Source organism: Panthera uncia, chromosome F1 (genome assembly GCF_023721935.1).
Source record: "Panthera uncia isolate 11264 chromosome F1, Puncia_PCG_1.0, whole genome shotgun sequence".
In the NCBI taxonomy this organism is placed as follows: domain Eukaryota; kingdom Metazoa; phylum Chordata; class Mammalia; order Carnivora; family Felidae; genus Panthera; species Panthera uncia.
Genome location: NC_064813.1, coordinates 6,085,736 through 6,104,439, shown reverse-complemented (window position 1 = coordinate 6,104,439; position 18,704 = coordinate 6,085,736). Strand labels below are relative to the sequence as shown.

The following is an 18,704-nucleotide window of genomic DNA, read 5'->3' as shown; positions in this document are numbered from 1 at the left end:
GCTTCATCTGAGCAGTACCCTCCTCAATTTTTAGCTAAATGCACTGAAAAATCATACTTCCTGCATCCTATTATTAAATATCACATAAATGGAAACTGAATTCTTAGGGATAAAAATCAGAAAAGAGTTTGTAAATTGCCTTATGGCATTTCCAGATGAAAAGCACTATGTAATTATATTGCTACATTCCTTAAGATTGCAATTCTTAGAGAAAAGGAGGTTTAAAGTATAATACTCCTATCTTTATATTTCACAGTTTGACTGCCAACCTTAAAAAAAGAGAATTTGCATGGAAATTAATATTAGTAAAAGCATTCTATGTGATAAAATCAGAAACAGTTCCATATTTTGACAAAACTTCAGAAAACTTAAAAAGCATCTTCGATACCAAATGCTCACGTTCAGCACGGTACACACAGTAATTACCTAGTCTTTATAAGTGAAATGTAACCTATTACAAAATGGTTTCCTCTTTTCAATGGTGTTAAGGGAAAAATTCAGTAAGATTTTAATAAAAGATGAGAGCATGGATACTCTGCAGAAAAGTTAATCCTCTAAAACCCAATCCCCAAAATCCATTAAGCAAATATCTTACATAGTGACACTCTTTTCTTCCACGTCAATGTGGCCGTTTTAGGTTAAGAGATGCATGGGCACACATAACAAATGCTTTGTAAGTGTATTCAAATACACACTAGAATATAAGAGAGAGACTAACTGTATACTTCAAAATTCGGGTTAAAGAATATGACTATGTAACTGAAGATGAATACAAGAAACCACTCAGAAGAGAATACAGATGTTTTAACATATTTGGTCCAAGAGAATAATTTCCACAATTGCAATGTTCCGAGCCGAACCAAACAAAGCCCCATGGGGTACTAAGCAAAAAGGGGGGGCGCTCTCAAAAGATCCACCTCTCTGTCCTGCCAACCTCTCCACCACTGATGAGGCCGCTGCTCCCTCTCTGGATAGGCAGGGAGGGATCATGTGATTTCTGCAGGTCACACGGAAACTTCTTTTCTTCACTCTGCCTCCACATGCCAGCCATTGCTTTGAGTTAGTGTAGCCAGGCATTAGGTGACACAACTCCAAGAACTGGAGCCAGACTTAATGGGAAGGTAGACCATATTGCTTCTGCTTTCTACCAACTCAGGAGATGGTAAGTAGCCACCCTTGGAGAGGCCTACATTGGTCACTGAAAAATGAAGCCGAACACGGGGTGCCTGGGCGGATCAGTCGGTGAAGCGTCCAACTCTTGGTTTCACCTCAGGTCATGATCTCGTGGTTTTGTGAGGTCGAGTCCAACATCAGGCTCTGTGCTGGCAGCATGCAGCCTGTTTAGGATTCTCTCTCTCTGCCTCTCCCTCTGCCCTAATCCCACTCACGCTCTGTCTCTAAATAAATATACTTAAAAAAAAAAAAACTGAGCAGAACTCTGACTCTTATTTGGCCTTTTATGCTGTGCCCCTTCGCATATCTGACAGGGTCTAGGGAAAGGCCACTTGGCAGACCAAGAGTAGGCACTTCTGAGTCCTCCAATCAAATTCTTTTGAAAGACCATCTTTTCGCTTAAACACAGAACCACCAATAAATCTGATTATGAGGCCCTCTGCTTCTTTCCCACCACCCAGTATCTTTCCCTAAGGGACTCTTCACCTCAGGTGGCAGGTTTTGGGCAATACTCTGCCACTAAGAGAAGTGACCATCTGTCTGCTTGAGACAAGAGAAAATAGTCGCGACAATTCTCAGCAGAGCTACCACAATGAGTAGCTAGTCTCTTCATCCTGTCACTCGTTTTTCAAAAAGCAAACGACGAAGAAAACGGACACGGTAAACTATGAGAAAGGTGTTATTTCAGAATATCTGTGTTTACAGTTTGAAATGAAAAATCATCTGAACTTCTACCATTCTTTTTATGATACCGGAGCCACGTAAAGGATGTAGTTTTAGGGAACTAGGGAAGTGACAGTACTATTTAATCCTTTTTAACCAAATTGTTAGAAACATCACAGAATAGTGGTGCACAGGTTCTATCTTTTTTTACACTCTTTGTTACTTAAAACAGTTTCATACTATTTCATTTAAGATGAAATTAAATAAAAAAGAACAATGGAAATCAGATATAGGTCAAGTAAGTCAATGGATCCCCCCATTTTCAAAATACTTTTGACTGTATCAATTTTCAATTTTGGAGACCCAGTTTCAGTGAGAGTTTTCTTAGAGAATCTGCTTTAAAAACCTTACTTTCGGGGCACCTGGGTGGCTCAGTCGGTTAAGCTTCCAACTTCGGCTCAGGTCACGGTTCGTGGGTTTGAGCCCCACGATGGGCTCTGTGCTGACAGGTCCGAGCCTGAAGCCTGCTTTGGAGTCTGTCTCCCTCTCTCTCTCTCTGCCCCTCCCTAGTTTGCATTCTCTCTGTCTCTCAAAAATAAATACACATTGAAAAAAAATTTTAAACCTCACTTTCTACCACTATTTTGTAATTTGAAAATTCTACTGGTTTTCCCAAGAGTTCGCTGTATAAAATGAAATTAACTAATACTGAAACACTGAGTAAGTGCAACAGCTTGACATAATATTTTGAGAAACTGACTACAATTGTAAGGGAGAATATCTAATTTTGTTCTCTAATATAATTTGGTCATGTAATGAGTATAAATAATTATAGTGATTATAAAGGCTCAAGATATATCAATCAATAAGTTGCACACTGAAGTTATACAGTGTAGAATTGGAAGTCCTTACATGCTTGAAAAAGATATTTAATTTATCTCAACGTCAGATGAATCACTGTAAAATGGGGGTAATAATGGTACCTACCTCATATGATATTTGTGAGGATTAAATGAGATAATACATATAAAAGTACTTCTGAGAGCACAGCACAAAATAAACTTCTAATAAACATTTACAAGTGATAATTAGTGAAGGTGATGAATTCTAAGATAATCTGCACTTGTAACGGCAAAATGAGAAAACTGCATTGTGCTTTTATGATGATTTATAAACAGCCTTACCAGAAAAAAAAATCTCCATACTTTTCCATTTTTACATCTTTGAAAACATTTGTCTCTCTTCATTCAAAATTCTCTGGTTAAGTTTCCATATTCATTTCCAAATTCTCTCATCCATCAATAACAGTATTTCTCGTTAGGGTGTTATAAACTCCCCACTATCAACCAGGAACTGCCCCAACAGCAGCTTTTTAGTAACATGGGTTGTTAAGCAGAGTTTTAGCAATTCTACAGACTTAGAGTATAGCTAGTATCATCTGGGGTAGTTTATAATTCAAAGGATGAGATTAACTGGGATCTGATTTTAAATTTATGAGCACAGTCAAATTTTACATTCATCGCGTACATATGCACATGGATGTGCAGAAGCAGCTTTCTTATCTCTGAGCAGGTGAGGAAAACTACATTGTGGGGTTTTTTTGTTTTTGTTTTTTGCAATGACTGAAGAACCAGGTAGGCATTAAGGGATTCACTTCAACTAACAAACAGAGTATAAGTCTTCAATGAAGACACCACTTTTGGCCAAGATCAAGCATAGAATATTACTGTAATCAGAACAGAAATTTCAGGGGCACCTGGTGCCTCAGTGGGTTAAGTTTCTGACTCTTGATTTTGGCTCAGGTCATCTTCTCACGGTCCCGTGTTGGGCTCTGCACTGACAGCGTGGAGCCTGCATGGGAATCTCTCTCTCCCTCTATCTCTGCCCCTCTCCTGCTTGCACTCTGTCAAAATCAATATAATAAACTTTAAAAAACAAACAAACAGAAATTTCAGAAAAGGAGAGAATAATTAATGAGCCATCGGTTGTGACAGTGTAACTTCATCAAGTTCACACGTGTAGCAGGTGGGAAAAGGAGGATTTGAACTCAAGCAGTCTAACGCCAAAAGAGTTCTTCATCGTTATGCTAATAGCAAATTACATGGGTAATTACATTAAAAATTAGTGTTCTCCTACATCAAGATGAAATTTACAATTTATTATAACAAATACATTCTAACACGATAAATGGCACGTTCATTTACTTTGAACACTGAGACCTTTAGATTAATCCTAAAATACCATTTTCACACAAGGAAGTTGCTTTTCAATTTTCTGTAGCAATGAAAAACATAATTTATAATTTCCATCAATCTCTAAATTGGCATTTATTAATCTGGAGCACTCAGGGAAGGAAAGTCTGTTTCCCTCACTGGCTCAGGAGCAGCCATTAAAATAAAAACTATTATTTCCAAGACTATTTGCGTTCCCGCTGATACTCATAAGGCTGGGGCTTCAGGTAGGAAGCACACTACAACCGTTTCTGCTTCTGCTCTCAGAGCGTACAAAATAAATACCACATGGAACAGGACCCAATCATTAGGGAAAACGTTATTTCCAAGTTCTAAAATGGTATTAAAAACAATAAGAGGAAAATGCAAATTATAAACCAGCATGATGGCACTTCAGTCAACAACGACCTGAGAAGCCCTATCAGCAGTCAGTGCGAAGTGCTGAACCACGAAAATGACGTTTAAATTACTTGGTTTTAAACGATGACAGGTATTTCAGATTTACCTGGATAACACCACCCTCACCCATATAGTTGTACCGGCCAACACGTTTTACAAATGGCAATTTTTAGTGTGTTTCCTTCCACACGCGTAAGTGCCGTGCCTGAGTAGGGGAATAAGATACTATTTTCTACCTTTCTTTTATGATGGGTTGTGGAAGCGTCCATCTCTTCCTCCCCTATGTTATCAATCTGTGAAGTTGGACTGCAATTCATTCTCTCCTCTTCTTGTCTCTGAAGTCTGTCTGCTACAGCCTGAATAGCTTCTGTCCACTCTTCCCTATAAAAACAAGTACAATTTCCCATTAATGAAGAAGGGTAAATGAATCAAATATGTCCCTTTTGTAAAATATGACATTAACACAAATAAAGTCTACTCCAGGATAATACCCCCACATACACATAAACATATCTTCTCACCCTTACTCAAAGGTGAAATTAATCCCCAAAGCATTTAACATTATAGACCTCAGGGTTGGTTGTAGGAGCATTTATTTAAATGTATATTTTCAAAAAAAGGAAAGAACTATAAGAAAATTCAGTTAAAATTCTTTAAAAGTACAATTAAATTTTATTGCCTATAAACATCTTTCCATAAGGCAAATTGACCCCCAAAAGCTTGCTGAACCTTGAAAAACTTTTTTGTCTAGCTATTGTTTAGTTCATCATTGAAATAGTCAAGATCGTTACCGTCATCCAATATAAGTTCTAAGAAAAGGTTTTCAAAGCCAAAGCCTTCAACTGTTCCCAAATCACAGAGAAGTTTTTTTTTTTTAAAAAATAGCCATAGTTCATACGTAAGACAGTAAGTCTCAGGAGCTCTAACTGACAGCTGTGTTATCAGATCAAGAATCATGTCTTTCCATATAAGTTTTTAAGGCAGTGTGTCAGTTTCTTAAAACAAAGTCTATGAGAATTTTGAGTCAAACTGTCTTAAATCTATAGACCAATTCCGGGGAAATTACTATCTCAAAAAATTAAATTTTCCAATCCATAAGCATGGTGTATTTCTACGTTTATTTAGCTCTTTAATTTCCCAATGCAATCTGTGACTTTCTGTGAAAAGGTCTTGCATATTTTAAATTGAATTCCTTCCGAAGTACTCTATTTTTAAAAATGTTAGTTTTCATTGAAATATATTTGACATACGGTATTATATTAGTTTTAGGTGTACAACATAGCTATTCAACACTTACATGCAACATGAAATGCTCACCACGTAAGTGTGGTAAGTGTAATTACCATCTGTCACCACACAAAGTTATTACAGTACTACTGGTTATATCTGCTATGCCTTATTTTACACCCCCGTGACTTATTTTATAACTGGAAGTTTGCATTTCTTAAACCCCTTCACCTATTTTGCCCATTATCCCATACCTTTCCCTTCTGGCAACCACCAGTTTGTTTTCTGTATTTATGAGTCTGTTTGTGGTTTTATATGTTCGTTTGTTTTGGTTTTTAGAATCCACATATAAGTGAAAGTACATGGTACTTGTCTTTCTCTGACTTATTTCACTTAGCATAATACCCTCTATGTTCATTCATGTCACAAATGGCAAGATTTCATTCATTTTTATGGATGAAGAGAAATATATCACATCTTCTTTATCCATTCATCTGTGGACGGACACTGAGATTGCTTCCATACCTTGGTTATTGTAAATGCTGCATAAACACTGGGAGATATATTCAATCTTATTGAATTAGTGTTTTCATTTTCTTTGGGCAAATACCCAGAAGAATTACTGCATCATATGGTATTTCTATTTTTAATCTTTATAGGAACCTTCATACTATTTTCCATAGTGACTGCACCACGTTACATTCCCACCAACAGTGCATGAGTGTTCCCTTTTCTCCACATCTTCACTAACACCTGATATTTCTTCTGATACTAACCATCTGACAGGTTATATCTCATTGAGGTGATATCTCATTGTGGTTTTAATTTGCATTTCCCTGATGATGAGTGATACTTAGCATCATTTCATGTGTCTGTTGGCCATTTGTATGTCTTCTTTGGAAAAATGTCTATTTAAGCCCTTTGCCCATTTTTTATTGCCCCAAATTATTTGTTTTTTTTTGTTGTTGTTGTTTTTCTTTTTTGGCTTTGAGATGTGTGAGTTCTTTATATATCTTGGATATTAACCCTTTATCAGATATCTCATTTGTAAATATCCTCTCTGATCCAGTAGGTTGCCTTTTCATTTTGTTGATTATTTCCTTTACAAAAGCATGTTAGTTTGATGCAGTTATAATTGTTTATTTTTGATTTTGTTGCCCTTGCCTTAGAAAACAGATTTAAAAAAAAATACTGCTAGAACCACTATCCAAACGTTTACTACTTATGTTTTCTTTTAAGGGCTTTATAATTTCAGGTCTTATATTTAGATATTTATTCCAGTTTATTTTTGCATATGATGTAAAAAAAAAAAGTGGTCCAGTTTCATTCTTTTGCATGTAGCTTTCCAGTTTTCCCAGCACCATTTACTGAAGAAACTGTCTTTCCCCACTGTATACTCTAGCATATTTTGTCATAGATAAAATGTTCTATTCCATTGATCAATGTGTCTATTTTGTTGCCACTCCCAAACTGTTTTCCTTATCATAGCTTTCTAGTATAACTTGAAATACAATTTTGTGATACCTCTAGCTTTGTCCTTCTTTCTCAAGAACGCTTTGGCTATTCAGGGTCTTTTGTATTGCCATACAAATTTCAGCATTATTGTTTCAGTTCTGTGAAAAGATTATCTGTACATTGCTTTGGGTAGTATAAACATTTTAATAATATTAATTTTTCCAATCCATGAACATGGCATATCTTTCTAATTATTCGTGTCACCTTCAACTTCTTTCATCAGTGTCTTACAGTTTTCAGAGTGCAGGTTTTCACCTCCTAGGTTAAAGTTATTCTTTTTGAATTAATTGTAAATGGGATTCTTTTAACATTTATTAATTTTTGAGCGACAGAGACAGAGTATGAGCGGGGGAGGGGGAAAGAGTGAGAGGGAAACAGAATCCAAAGCAGGCTCCAGGCTCTGAGCTGTCAGCACAGAGCCCGATGTGGGGCTTGAACTCATGAACCATGAGATCATGACCTGAGCCAAAGTCGGACACTTAACTGACTGAGCCACCCAGGCACCTCAAATGGGATTACTTTCTCTTTTTGATAGTTTCTTATAAGTGCATAAAAATGCAAGAGATTTCTGTATATTAATTTTGTATCCTGCAACTTTACTGAATTCATTTATTAGTTCTTATAGTTTTCTTGGTAGAGTTTTAGGGTTTTCTATATATAATATCATTCACCTACAAACAATGAGTTTTACTTCTTCCTTGCCAATTTAGATGCCTTTTTTTTTTTTTTTTCCCCCTTGTCTGACTACTGGAGCTAACACTTCCAGCATAATGTTGATTAAAAGTTGTGAGACCGGACATCCTGGTCTTGCCCCTGATGTTAAAGTAAACGCTTTCAAATTTTCACCATCAAGTATGATGTTAGCTGTGGGTTTGTCATATATAGACTTTAATATGTTGAGGTACAATCCCTCTATGCCCACTTTGTTGAGTGTGAATGGAGTTGTGTTTTATCAAATGCTTTTTCTGCATCTATGGAGATGATCAGAAGATTTTTATCCTGCATTTTGTTAAGGTGCTGTATCACACTGACTGATATGTGGATACAAAATCATCCTTGAACCCCTGGAATAAATCCTACTTGACCACAGGGAATGATCCTTTTAATGTATTTTGAATGTGGCGTGCCAAAACTTCGTGACAATTTTGTGTTTATGTTCATCAGAGACATCGGCCTATAATTTTCTTTTTGTCGTGTATTTGTCTGGTTTTGGAATCACAGTATTGTGGCCTCATAGAATGAATTTGTAAGCAATCTTACTCTTCATTTGTTTGGAATGGTTTGAAAAGAACAGGTATTAACTCTTCTTTAAATGTTTGATAGAATTTACCTGTGAAGCCATCTGGTCCTGGACTTCTGCTTGTTAGGAGTTTCTTGATTATTGATTCAATTCTATTACTACTAATTAGTCTGTTAAGATTTTCTACTCTTCCTGTGTCAGTCTTGGAAGAGTCTCTGTTTCTAGGAATTTATCCATTTCTTCTAGGCTACCCAATTTGTTGGTACATAATTTTTCATAGTAGTTGCTTTTAATTCTATTTCTGTGCTGCTGGCTGTGACTTCTGTTTCATTTCTGATTTTATTTGAGTCCGGTCTTTCTTTTTTTTTTTTTTCCTTTTTAAAGTCTGACTAAAGGTTTGTCAATTTTGTTTTGCTTTTCAACCAACCAGCTCTTAGTTTCACTGAATCATTTCTATTGTTTTTTAAGTCCCTATTTTATTTATTTCCACCCTGGTATTTATTATTTCCTTCCCTCTATTAACATTGGGCTTTGTTGGTTCTTCTTTTTCTAGTTCCTTTAGGAGTAAGGTTAGATTGCTTATTTGAGATTTTTCTTATTTCTGGTTGTTGTTGTTTTTAGGGAGGCCTGTATCATTGTAAACTTGCCTCTTATAACTGCCTTTGCTGGACAGCAAAACTTTTGAATTGCTGTGTTTCATTTTCATCTACTTTTTTTATTTCCTCTGTGATTTCTTCAAAGACCCATTGGTTGTTTAGTAGCATGTTGTTTAGACTCCACATGTTTCTGTTTTTTTTCCAGCTTTTTTCTTATAATTGATTTCTAGCTTCATATTGTTATGGTTGGGAAAGATGTTTAATATGATTTCAATCTTAAATGTATTAAAACTTGTTTTGTGGCTTAATATGTGATCTGTCCTGGAGAATGTTCCATGTGCACTTGAAAAGGATGTGTCTTCTGTTGTTTTTGGATGGAATGTTCTGTATATATGTTAGGTCCATCTGGTCTAATGTGCCATTCAAGCCACTGTTTCCTTCCTTATTGATTTTTTTTTTTTCTGGGTAATTTATCCACTGATGCAAGTTGGGTGTCAAAATAACCTCCTATTATTATATTACTGTCAATTTCTCCATTTATGTCTGTTAATTTGCTTAATATATTCAGATGCTTCTATGTTGGGTGCATAGAAATTTACAACTATTATATCCTCTTGTTGGATTGATCCCTTTATCATTATGTAATGCCCATCTATGCCTCTTGTTAAAGTCTTTGTTTTAGCCTATTTTGTCCGATAGGAGTATTGTTACCTACCCCAGCTTTTTTTTTTTCCCACTTCCATTTGCAAAGCATACATTTTTCCAGCCCTTCACTTTCAGTCTGTAAATGTCTTAAGGTCTGAAGTGAGTCTTTTGTAGACATTTGGATGGGTCTTATTTTGTTTCTTCCCCATTCAGTCACCCTTTACCTTTTGACTGCAACACTGAGTCCGCTTACGTGAAAAGTAATTATTGATAGGTATGTACTTATTGTCATCTGTTGGCATATAACAACTGGCATGTATAACCGTTTTCTGGTTGTTTTGAAGTTTTTCTTGGCTCCTTTCTTCTTCTTTTGCTCTCTTCCCTTATGATTTTATGGACTTCCTTTAGTGCTACGCTTGCATTCCTTTCTCTTTAGGTTTTGTGTATCTACTATAGGTTTTTGATTTGTGGTTCATATGAGGTTGATAATATAATAATACTTTGCAGTCTCCTTTAAGCTGATGTTCGATTAACTTTAACACATTCTAAAAGCACCACAGGTTTACTACAACTCTCCACAGTTTATGTATTCGACTTCGCATCTTACATCTTTATTTTGTGTATCCATTAATTATTGTAGATGTAACTGGTTTTACTACTTTCATCTCTTAATCTCCATACTAACTTTATTTTTCTTAAATTTTTTACGTTTATTCATTTTTGAGAGACAGAGACAGAGGGCAAGTGGGGGAGGGGCAGAGAGTGAGGGAGACACAGAATCTGAAGCAGACTCCAGGCTCTGAGCTGTCCACACAGAGCCCGACGTGGGGCTCGAACTCACGGACTGTGAGACATGACCTGAGCTGAAGTCAGACGCTTTACCGACTGAGCCACCCAGGCGCCCCAATACTAACTTTATATGTGATTGATCTACTACCTTTACCATGTTTGCTTTCACCAGTAAAACTTTTCTTTAATCATTTTCTTAGTTCTCATTATCATCTTTCTTTTCTTCTGAAAAAGTCCCTTTAACATTTCTTATAGGGCCAGTTCAGTTGTGATGAACTCTACTTTCATTTGCCTGGGAAACTCTTTATCTTTCCTTCCACTGTGAATGATAACCTTGCTGGGTATTCTTGGTTGTAGGTTTCTTTCTTTCATCACTTAGATTGTTATCATGCCACTCCCTTCTGGCCTGCAAAGTTTCTGCTGAAAAATCAGCTGACAGCCTTACGGCATTTCCTTTTTATATAGCTTGTTGCTTTTCTCTTTGCTGCTTTTTAAGGTTTATTTTTTTATATCTCACTTTTGACATTTTAATTGCTATGTGTCTTGGTGTGGATCTCTTTGGGTTTATCTTGTTCAGGACCCTCTGAGCTTCCTGGACTTGGCAGTCTGCTTCCTTCTCTAGGTTAGGGAAGTTTTCAACTATGACTTCTTCAAAGTAGTTCCCCCCCCCCCCTTTTCTCTTTTTTCTTTTTTGAGAAGCCTATAATGCAAATGTTACTAAGTTTGATGTTGCCCCAGAAGTTCCTTACCTATGTTTATATTTTAAAAAAATTTTTTATGTTTATTTATTTTTGAGAGAGAGAGAGAGAATGTGTGTGTGCCCAAGTGGGGGGAGGGGTAGAGAGAGGGAGACACAGAATATGAAACAGGTTCCAGTCTCCAAGCTGTCAGCACAGAGCCCGACGCAGGGCTCAAACTCATGAACCATGAGATCATGACCTGAGCCGAAGTCGGACGCTTAACCAACTGAGCCCCCAAGCGCCCCCCTACGTTCATGTTTTTAGATTCTTTTTACTTTTTGCTGTCCAGCTTGGGTGTCTTCCACAATGCTGTCTTTCAGAGTAGACTGAAATCAGACTGCTGCTGATTCCCTCTGAGGGATTCCTGCTGGGTGTGGAGGGGCAGGAGAGGCTTTGGAGGGGTACCTGACAGAGCAGGTCCACAGGGCAGGTGCTACAGTGCTAGCGAGGTAGAAGGAGGGGATCAGAACTGGTGCCTGCCAGCATAGACCAACTATACTGAAAGAGGTCAGAAAAATGGCACCAACCAGTTCTTCCATTCCCAGAGAATATTCCTACAGATCCCTCAGCCTCCAGCAAAACCCTACAATTGGTCAATAAATCTCCTTCATGTATAGCCCAGAAGCTTTCAAACTACTGCCTCTGAACTGGGTCTCAGAGCAAGTGATACTGTGCACCCTTTAAGGACAGCGTCTGTTTATCTATAGTCCTCCAACTTTCCTGGAGTTAAGACCCATTAATTTTCAAAGCTCTTGAGTTAAGCCCCACTGATTTTCAACACCAGAGGCTATGGACGCTTGCCTTCCCAGTGCAAATCCTCAGGGCTTGGGGTGTCCAATCTATGTCCTCCCAGAGGGCCTCAGCACCTTGATAGCCCTCCTGCTTGTGGGTCAGTGTGCGTGGGGTTTGGTTCCCAACTTTGTCTCCATAACTCCTACTCTTTTCTAGGTGGTTTTTAAAATATAGCTCTAGCCGTGAAGAGCTGCCCTGCTAGTCTTCAGGTTTTTCTCAAAGTGAGTTGTACTACACCTAACTGCAACACTGGTGTGTCCATGAGAAGAGGTGTTCTCAGGATATCCCTACTCTGTCATCTTCCTTAAATGAAATCGGTTGAATTGTTTTCTTAGGATGTTTCTCTCTTTGGCAACATTCTTCACTTTCTTCAGACCTCTTGTGAGTTACCTAATCTTCATGCTATTGTGGAGGGTTTTTTTTTTAAGTTTAATTTTCTAATTTTTCTTGGTAGCACTTACAAATAAAGTTGGTTTTTGTATGTTGACCTTGTACCCTGAAACCTTACTAAGTTGATGTATCAGTTCTAATATCTTTTATTTTTCTGGATTTTTTATACATGTGAACATGTCTACAAATAAGGACAGTTTTACTTCTTCCTTTCCAATCTATTTGCCTTTTACTTATTCTTCTTGCCTTATAATACTCTGTATCAGACCATCATTACAATGTTAAATAAAAGTGGTGAGAGAAGACATTCTTTTTTTTTTTTAATGTTCATTCATTTTTTAGAGACAGAGACAGAGCATGAGCGGAGGAGGAACAGAGAGAATGGGAGACACAGAATCTGAAGCAGGCTCCAGGCTCTGAGCTGTCAGCACAGAGCCTGATGTGGGGCTCGAACTCACTGACCACAAGGCAGGACCTGAGCTCAAGTCCGATGTTCAACCAACTGAGCCACCCAGGTGCCCCAAGAGAAGACATTCTTAATGTGTGCCTGATCTTAGAGAGAAAGCAAAGAAGCTTTTACCTTTGAGTATTATATAAGCTTTTGATAGATAGATAAGGTTTTGATAGATAGCCTTAATGAGGTTGAGTAAGTTCCCTTCTATTCCTTGTCAGCTGAGTGTTTTAGTTATAAAAGGATATTGAATTCTGGCAAATACTTTTTCTATATCTGTTCAATGACCATGTAGTTTTTCTACTTTATCCTACTAATATAGTGAATTTAGTTGAATGCCTTCAGAAAATGCAACTGAGCTCTTGGATAAACTCTATTTGGCCACAATGTATTATTCTTTTTCTGTATTTTTTGAATTTGACTTATCAAAAATTTGTTAAGAAATTTTGCGTTGATGTTCACAGGTATATTAGACTATAGTTCTACCTTCTTATGTCTTTGCCTGGTTTTTGAAATAAGGGTGACCTTACAAAATAAGTTGGAAAATGTTCCCTTCTCCACTATTTTCTGAAATAGATTGTGTAGGACTGGTAATAAATATTTCTTTAAATGTTTGATAGAACTCACCAGGGAACCATCTGGACTTGGGAGTTTTCTTTGAGGTAAGGATTTTAAGTTATTAACCTCAATTCTGTTCATGGATATTGGCTATTCAGGTTTTCTAATGTTTTCTTGGATTGATATTGGTAATTTGTGTCTTCCTTCTCTCTTTTTTTTTTTTTTAAGCAATTTTCCAAGATGTTTCTAATTCTTTGGTTTATTGATTTTTATTTTTGTTTTCTATTTCATTGATTTCTGACCTCTACTGTTTCCTCCTTGATGTTTATTTTGGGTTTATTTTTCTAGTTTCCTAAAAAGGAAGCTTAGGTTATTGGCTTAACTTTGTTCTTTCCAAATAATAGGCATTTAATGGTTATAAATTTCCCTCTAAGCACTCACTTAGCTACATCCCACAAATTTGTATATGCTTTGCTTTCACAGTTATTCATCTAAAAACAATTTTCTGGGGCTCCTGGGTGGCTCAATCGGTTTAGTGTCTGACTTTGGCTCAGGTCTTGATCTCACCATTCATGAATTCAAGCCCCGCATCAGGTTCTGTGCGACAGCTCAGAGCCTGGAGTCTGCCTCAGATTCTGTGTCTCCCTTTCTCTTGGCTCCTCCCCTGCTTGCACTCTCTCTTTCTCTCTCTCTCTCTCTCTCTCAAAAACAAATAAACATAAAAAATAAAAAATAAAAAAATAAAACAAAACAAAAAACCCCCACAAGTTTCTAATGGCTCCTATGAATTTTGTTTTTGACCCAATGATTTTTAAGGGGTATAATCCATTTTCAACTTAGCTACATCTTTTTTTTAAAGTTTATTTATTTTGACGGGGCACCTGGGTGGCTCAGTCAGTTGAGTGACTTCAGCTCAGGTCACGATCTCACAGCTCGTGAGTTCGAGCCCCATGTCGGGCTCTGCGCTGACAACTCGGAGCCTGGAGCCTGCTTTGGATTCTGTGTCTCCCTCTCACTCTGCCCCTAAGCCACTCGCATTCTGGCTCTGTCTCTCTCAAAATAAATAAACTTAAAAATTTTTTTTAATGTTTATTTATTTTGAGAGAGAGGGAGAGCACACATGCATTGGCAGAGAGAGAGGAAAAGAGAGAATCCCAAGCAGGCTCCACACCGTTAGCGCAAAGTCTGACATGGGGCTTGAACCTATGAACTGTGAGATCATGACCAGAGCTGAAATCAAGAATCAGATACTCAACCGACTGAATCACTCAGGTGCCCTTATTTTCAACATACTTCTTCTTTATACTTAAAGTTTATTTCTTATAGATAGTACATAAGTGGTCCTCATATTTTTAATTCTGAAACTCTCTGCCTTTAACTACTGTGTTTAACCCATTGATATTTAATGCCAATTATTTATATGATTACACGCAGTCTACCATTTTACTTTTTTTACACTTCTCCTTTCTTTTTCCCCTGTCTGTTTTTGTTTCATTAAATTTTTTCACAATTCTATTTCAATTTTCCTGTTGGCTTTTCAGCCATTTTTTAAATATTATTTTTATATATAGCATTAACTTCACACGGTCAACCTACATAATATACTCTGGATTAATTTTTTATGATGCTATTTCTCCTCATATTAGCATTGTAGTCATCAGATGCTTGCTTTCCTTTTAGCAATTATTCTTGAAATTATAACATTCATCCTCAACTTAGCAAAATCTAATATAACATGTCCACACTACTATGTCTTCTTAGAAAATGCAGTGACATCATAAGACATTAACCCCATTTTCCCCTCAACCTCAATTTGTATGTTTTTACTTCAGATTTTTTTATTCTTTATACAATTAAACCACAAAATATTATTATTCATAAGATCAATATTCATTTGGTTTTATCAATTTATTTACCATTTTTTTTTCATTCCTTTCTGTATCTCTTCTCCCATCCAGGATTATTTTTATTGTGTGTGAAGAATACCCTATTAGTATTTCCTTTTCTGCAAGTCTGCTGGTGAGAAATTCTATCAATTCTTGACTGAACTTACTAAAATATTTAATTGAAACATTTCCATCTTACTTTCATTCTTGGAACATATTTTTGCTCATTACCACTTATTTTCATTTAGCACTTTGAGAATATCGTTCCATTATCTCCAATTATCGTTCTATCCCATATATTCCAGGTCAAGTATTTCTACTTCTATCACCTTTTAGTCTAACTGATGCTCCTTTGAAGGCAAATTATCTTTTTTCTCTATCTGCTTTGAGGATTTTCTCATTGTCTTTGTTTTTAAAAGTCTAATGGGACTAAGTGGGTTTTCTCTGTATTTGTTCCTGCATGGGCTTTATAGAACTTCTTCAATATGTGGTTTGGTATCTTTAGCCATTTTAGAAATTTTTCAGCAACTATCTCTTCAAATACTTTGTGCCCCATTCTTACTCTTTCTCGAGACTCTAATTACGTAAACGTTAATACCTTCTCACTGGATTCCTTTCATCTTACATTCCACTCTGACTTATTTTTATTCTCTATCCTTATCGCTTCATGTTTCATTCTGGATATTCTGTTATAACCTAGGTATGAGTTCCTAATTTTCCCTAATGTTAGGCCTAATCCACTGCTGAAACCATCTACCAGCACAAAGAATTTTAAATATCTTATTTTTCAATTTTAGAATTCCCATTTTATTCTTTTTTATATCTTCTAGCTCTCTGAATTTCCCAGCCTTAACTTTTATTTCCTTGAAAATACTAATACAGAGTTCTTTTAATTTCTGTCTGATAACTCCATTATCTAGAGTGCTTATGAACCTGATTCAGTTGTCTGTTTTGTCTCTGTGGTTTGTGAATCTTTGAATCCTTGTTTACTTTTTTAATGCATATCAAACAACGTACATTAAAACTGTAAATAGTTTAAGATTGGTTATATTTGCTTTTAACAGGCTCCTAGGAGACTAGCAAAAGTGGATCATGTTAACCAAATTTAAGACCTGAAATAATTTAAAGCTAGATTTCAGTCTTTAAAAGATAAGTTTAAATCCAGTTTATCCTTTCTTCTTAGTGCCAACCTAAAAGGTATTGATGTACCATGACCCCTCTTTGGTAGGCCCTGGATTCCAGAATGTGACTCCTAGATCTGACAGCTACTCCACATGTTAACAAATCAGACAGTTCTAGAATTGGCAGGGACCCCAAGTAAAACAGTGGGCTCATCTCTCTAGGTTTCACTCTTCCATGAAGTTTTGATCCCATAATTCTTCACAGCCAAATTGGCTCTTGTATGCCTTTTTTTGTTTGTTTTAAACCATTTTGTCCACCTTTTCTAGGAGTTCTTAGGTGGACTACTGACCTAAATTACCTTATTCACCATAACTAAAATATATATGTATGCTCTACAAAACAGTATTGGGTCCAAATATCACACTAATGAAAGAAAGCACGCAATCTTCTTATTACTAAGTACCAGGAAATGTACTTAATTTGGGAAACAGAATGCAGACCCCGATGAAGCAAGTAAACTTATCTTTTTAATTTAATTTAAAAGAATATACTACTTATATGAAAACTAATTTTCACAAGCTGATTATTTACTTAAAAATAAACATTTAATTAAAACATCTAATACATGTATGTGACTAAAGCCATGGTGTAATATGAACTTAGGGTCATGGGGAAACCTTGGCATTGTGAAGAAGTATAACAAAGCATTATAGGTAAAATGATAACAAGTATGCACTAAGAACAGTGGTGTTCTAAGGCAAACAATGTTAAGTTTTGAGTGGGGACAGAGGAGAGGAGTGATTTGTAAGCAGAGATGTACAAGATGAGCTGGTACAGAAAGAAACAAGCAAGGGAAGGTATTTCTGACACAGGGGCAAAAGAGCCAGGAAGAGCCATAGGCAACGTGAGAGTCCACTATGGAATCAGTAGTTGGGAAACTATAAGTATAGCTCACCACAGCTGAAACACGTGCGCACATAAACCTGTGGGCATGAGTGCAATAGGGCCATCATGGTGATAAAGAAAGTGATTAGCTCTAAGAAAGGAAAATAGCCTGGGTCTGTAAAGTGGATGTTCCAGTATGACAAAATAAACTATATACGAAAAATCATATTTAACAGTAATTTGAAATGCATTCATTAAAACCAGAGAAAAAAATAAATGTATCTGCTATCATGAAGACTATTAAATACTGTTTAAAAACAAAATAACAGGGGCACCTGGGTGGCTCAGTTAGTTAAGCGTCCGACTTCGGCTCAGGTCATGACCTCACGGTTCATGAGTTCAAGCCTCGCGTCAGGCTCTGTGCTGACAGCTCGGAGCCTGGAGCCTGCTTCAAATTTTGTGTCTCCCTCTCTCTCTACCCCTCCTCCACTCATGCTCAGTCTCTTTCGGTCTCTCAGAAATGAATAAACATTAAAAAAAATTTTTAATAAAATAAATAGAATAAAAACAAAAAAATAATTGTCCTATCAGAAAGGAAGAGACAAAATTACTATTTATCTGCAGATGCTATGCCTACAAAAACTAAGAACATTTTGGGGAAAAAAAAAATAATGGAATAATAATGGAAGTCTTGCTTTACTATATGTTTCCTTTTCTATGAAATTGTTTTTCCTAATTTTCTTACTTCTACTTATGGCCTTTTCTTTCCATTAGAAGTTAAAAATTTTATAGGGCTTCTCTAATTAAACCCATGTGGTCTTAGTGCTGGAATGACAGAAATCAAAGGCCGGGGGGGGGGGCGGGGAACCTAAAAATACAAATATTTATGTACATGTGCCATCCATAATGAGTGAGGACAGAATGGATTATTCAATGAAAAGAAATGGACAAAAGAACAGAGCTGAGACAGTGGTCTCATCCTTTGGAAAAAAAATAGATTCCAAATTTCCATCATTCAATAAAACAAATAGACTTTTTTTTTTTTTTTACATAGATTAGAGATACATATTTCATTTACAGCAAGGATGGATTTTAGACTGGCAGACAGAACACAGAAAATATATAGCTTTCCTAGTTCTCACTACATCTTTCTAAGTCTTCATTAACATTAAAGTCGTATAAAATCTCCAGACACCAGATTCTAGATGAATATAGAAAAACACACTCCAATGGTAAATCTAAATATGCTGTTTTTCATTTTTACTAAAACTGCCTTCTAGTCATAAATGCAAATAAAAACTGATTGTTCAGAAAAGTAGTGTGATATAATTGCAGGAACTATTTTGAAGTCTTAAGATATGGCATAAATCCAGCTTTGCAAAAACATAAATGGCAAAATTAA

General features: G+C 36.4%; 1 protein-coding gene across 8 annotated transcripts in view; it reads right to left on the bottom strand.

Moving 5' to 3' along the window:
- The window catches only part of AKT3 (AKT serine/threonine kinase 3), a 304,322-nt gene that overhangs the window by 123,981 nt on the left and 161,637 nt on the right, over nt 1-18,704 (bottom strand). For all 8 annotated transcript variants that reach the window (XM_049633841.1, XM_049633846.1, XM_049633844.1 and 5 more), the window contains one exon: nt 4,703-4,847. In XM_049633841.1, coding sequence (XP_049489798.1) covers nt 4,703-4,847 — 145 coding nt within the window. The remainder of the gene's footprint in view (nt 1-4,702; nt 4,848-18,704) is intronic.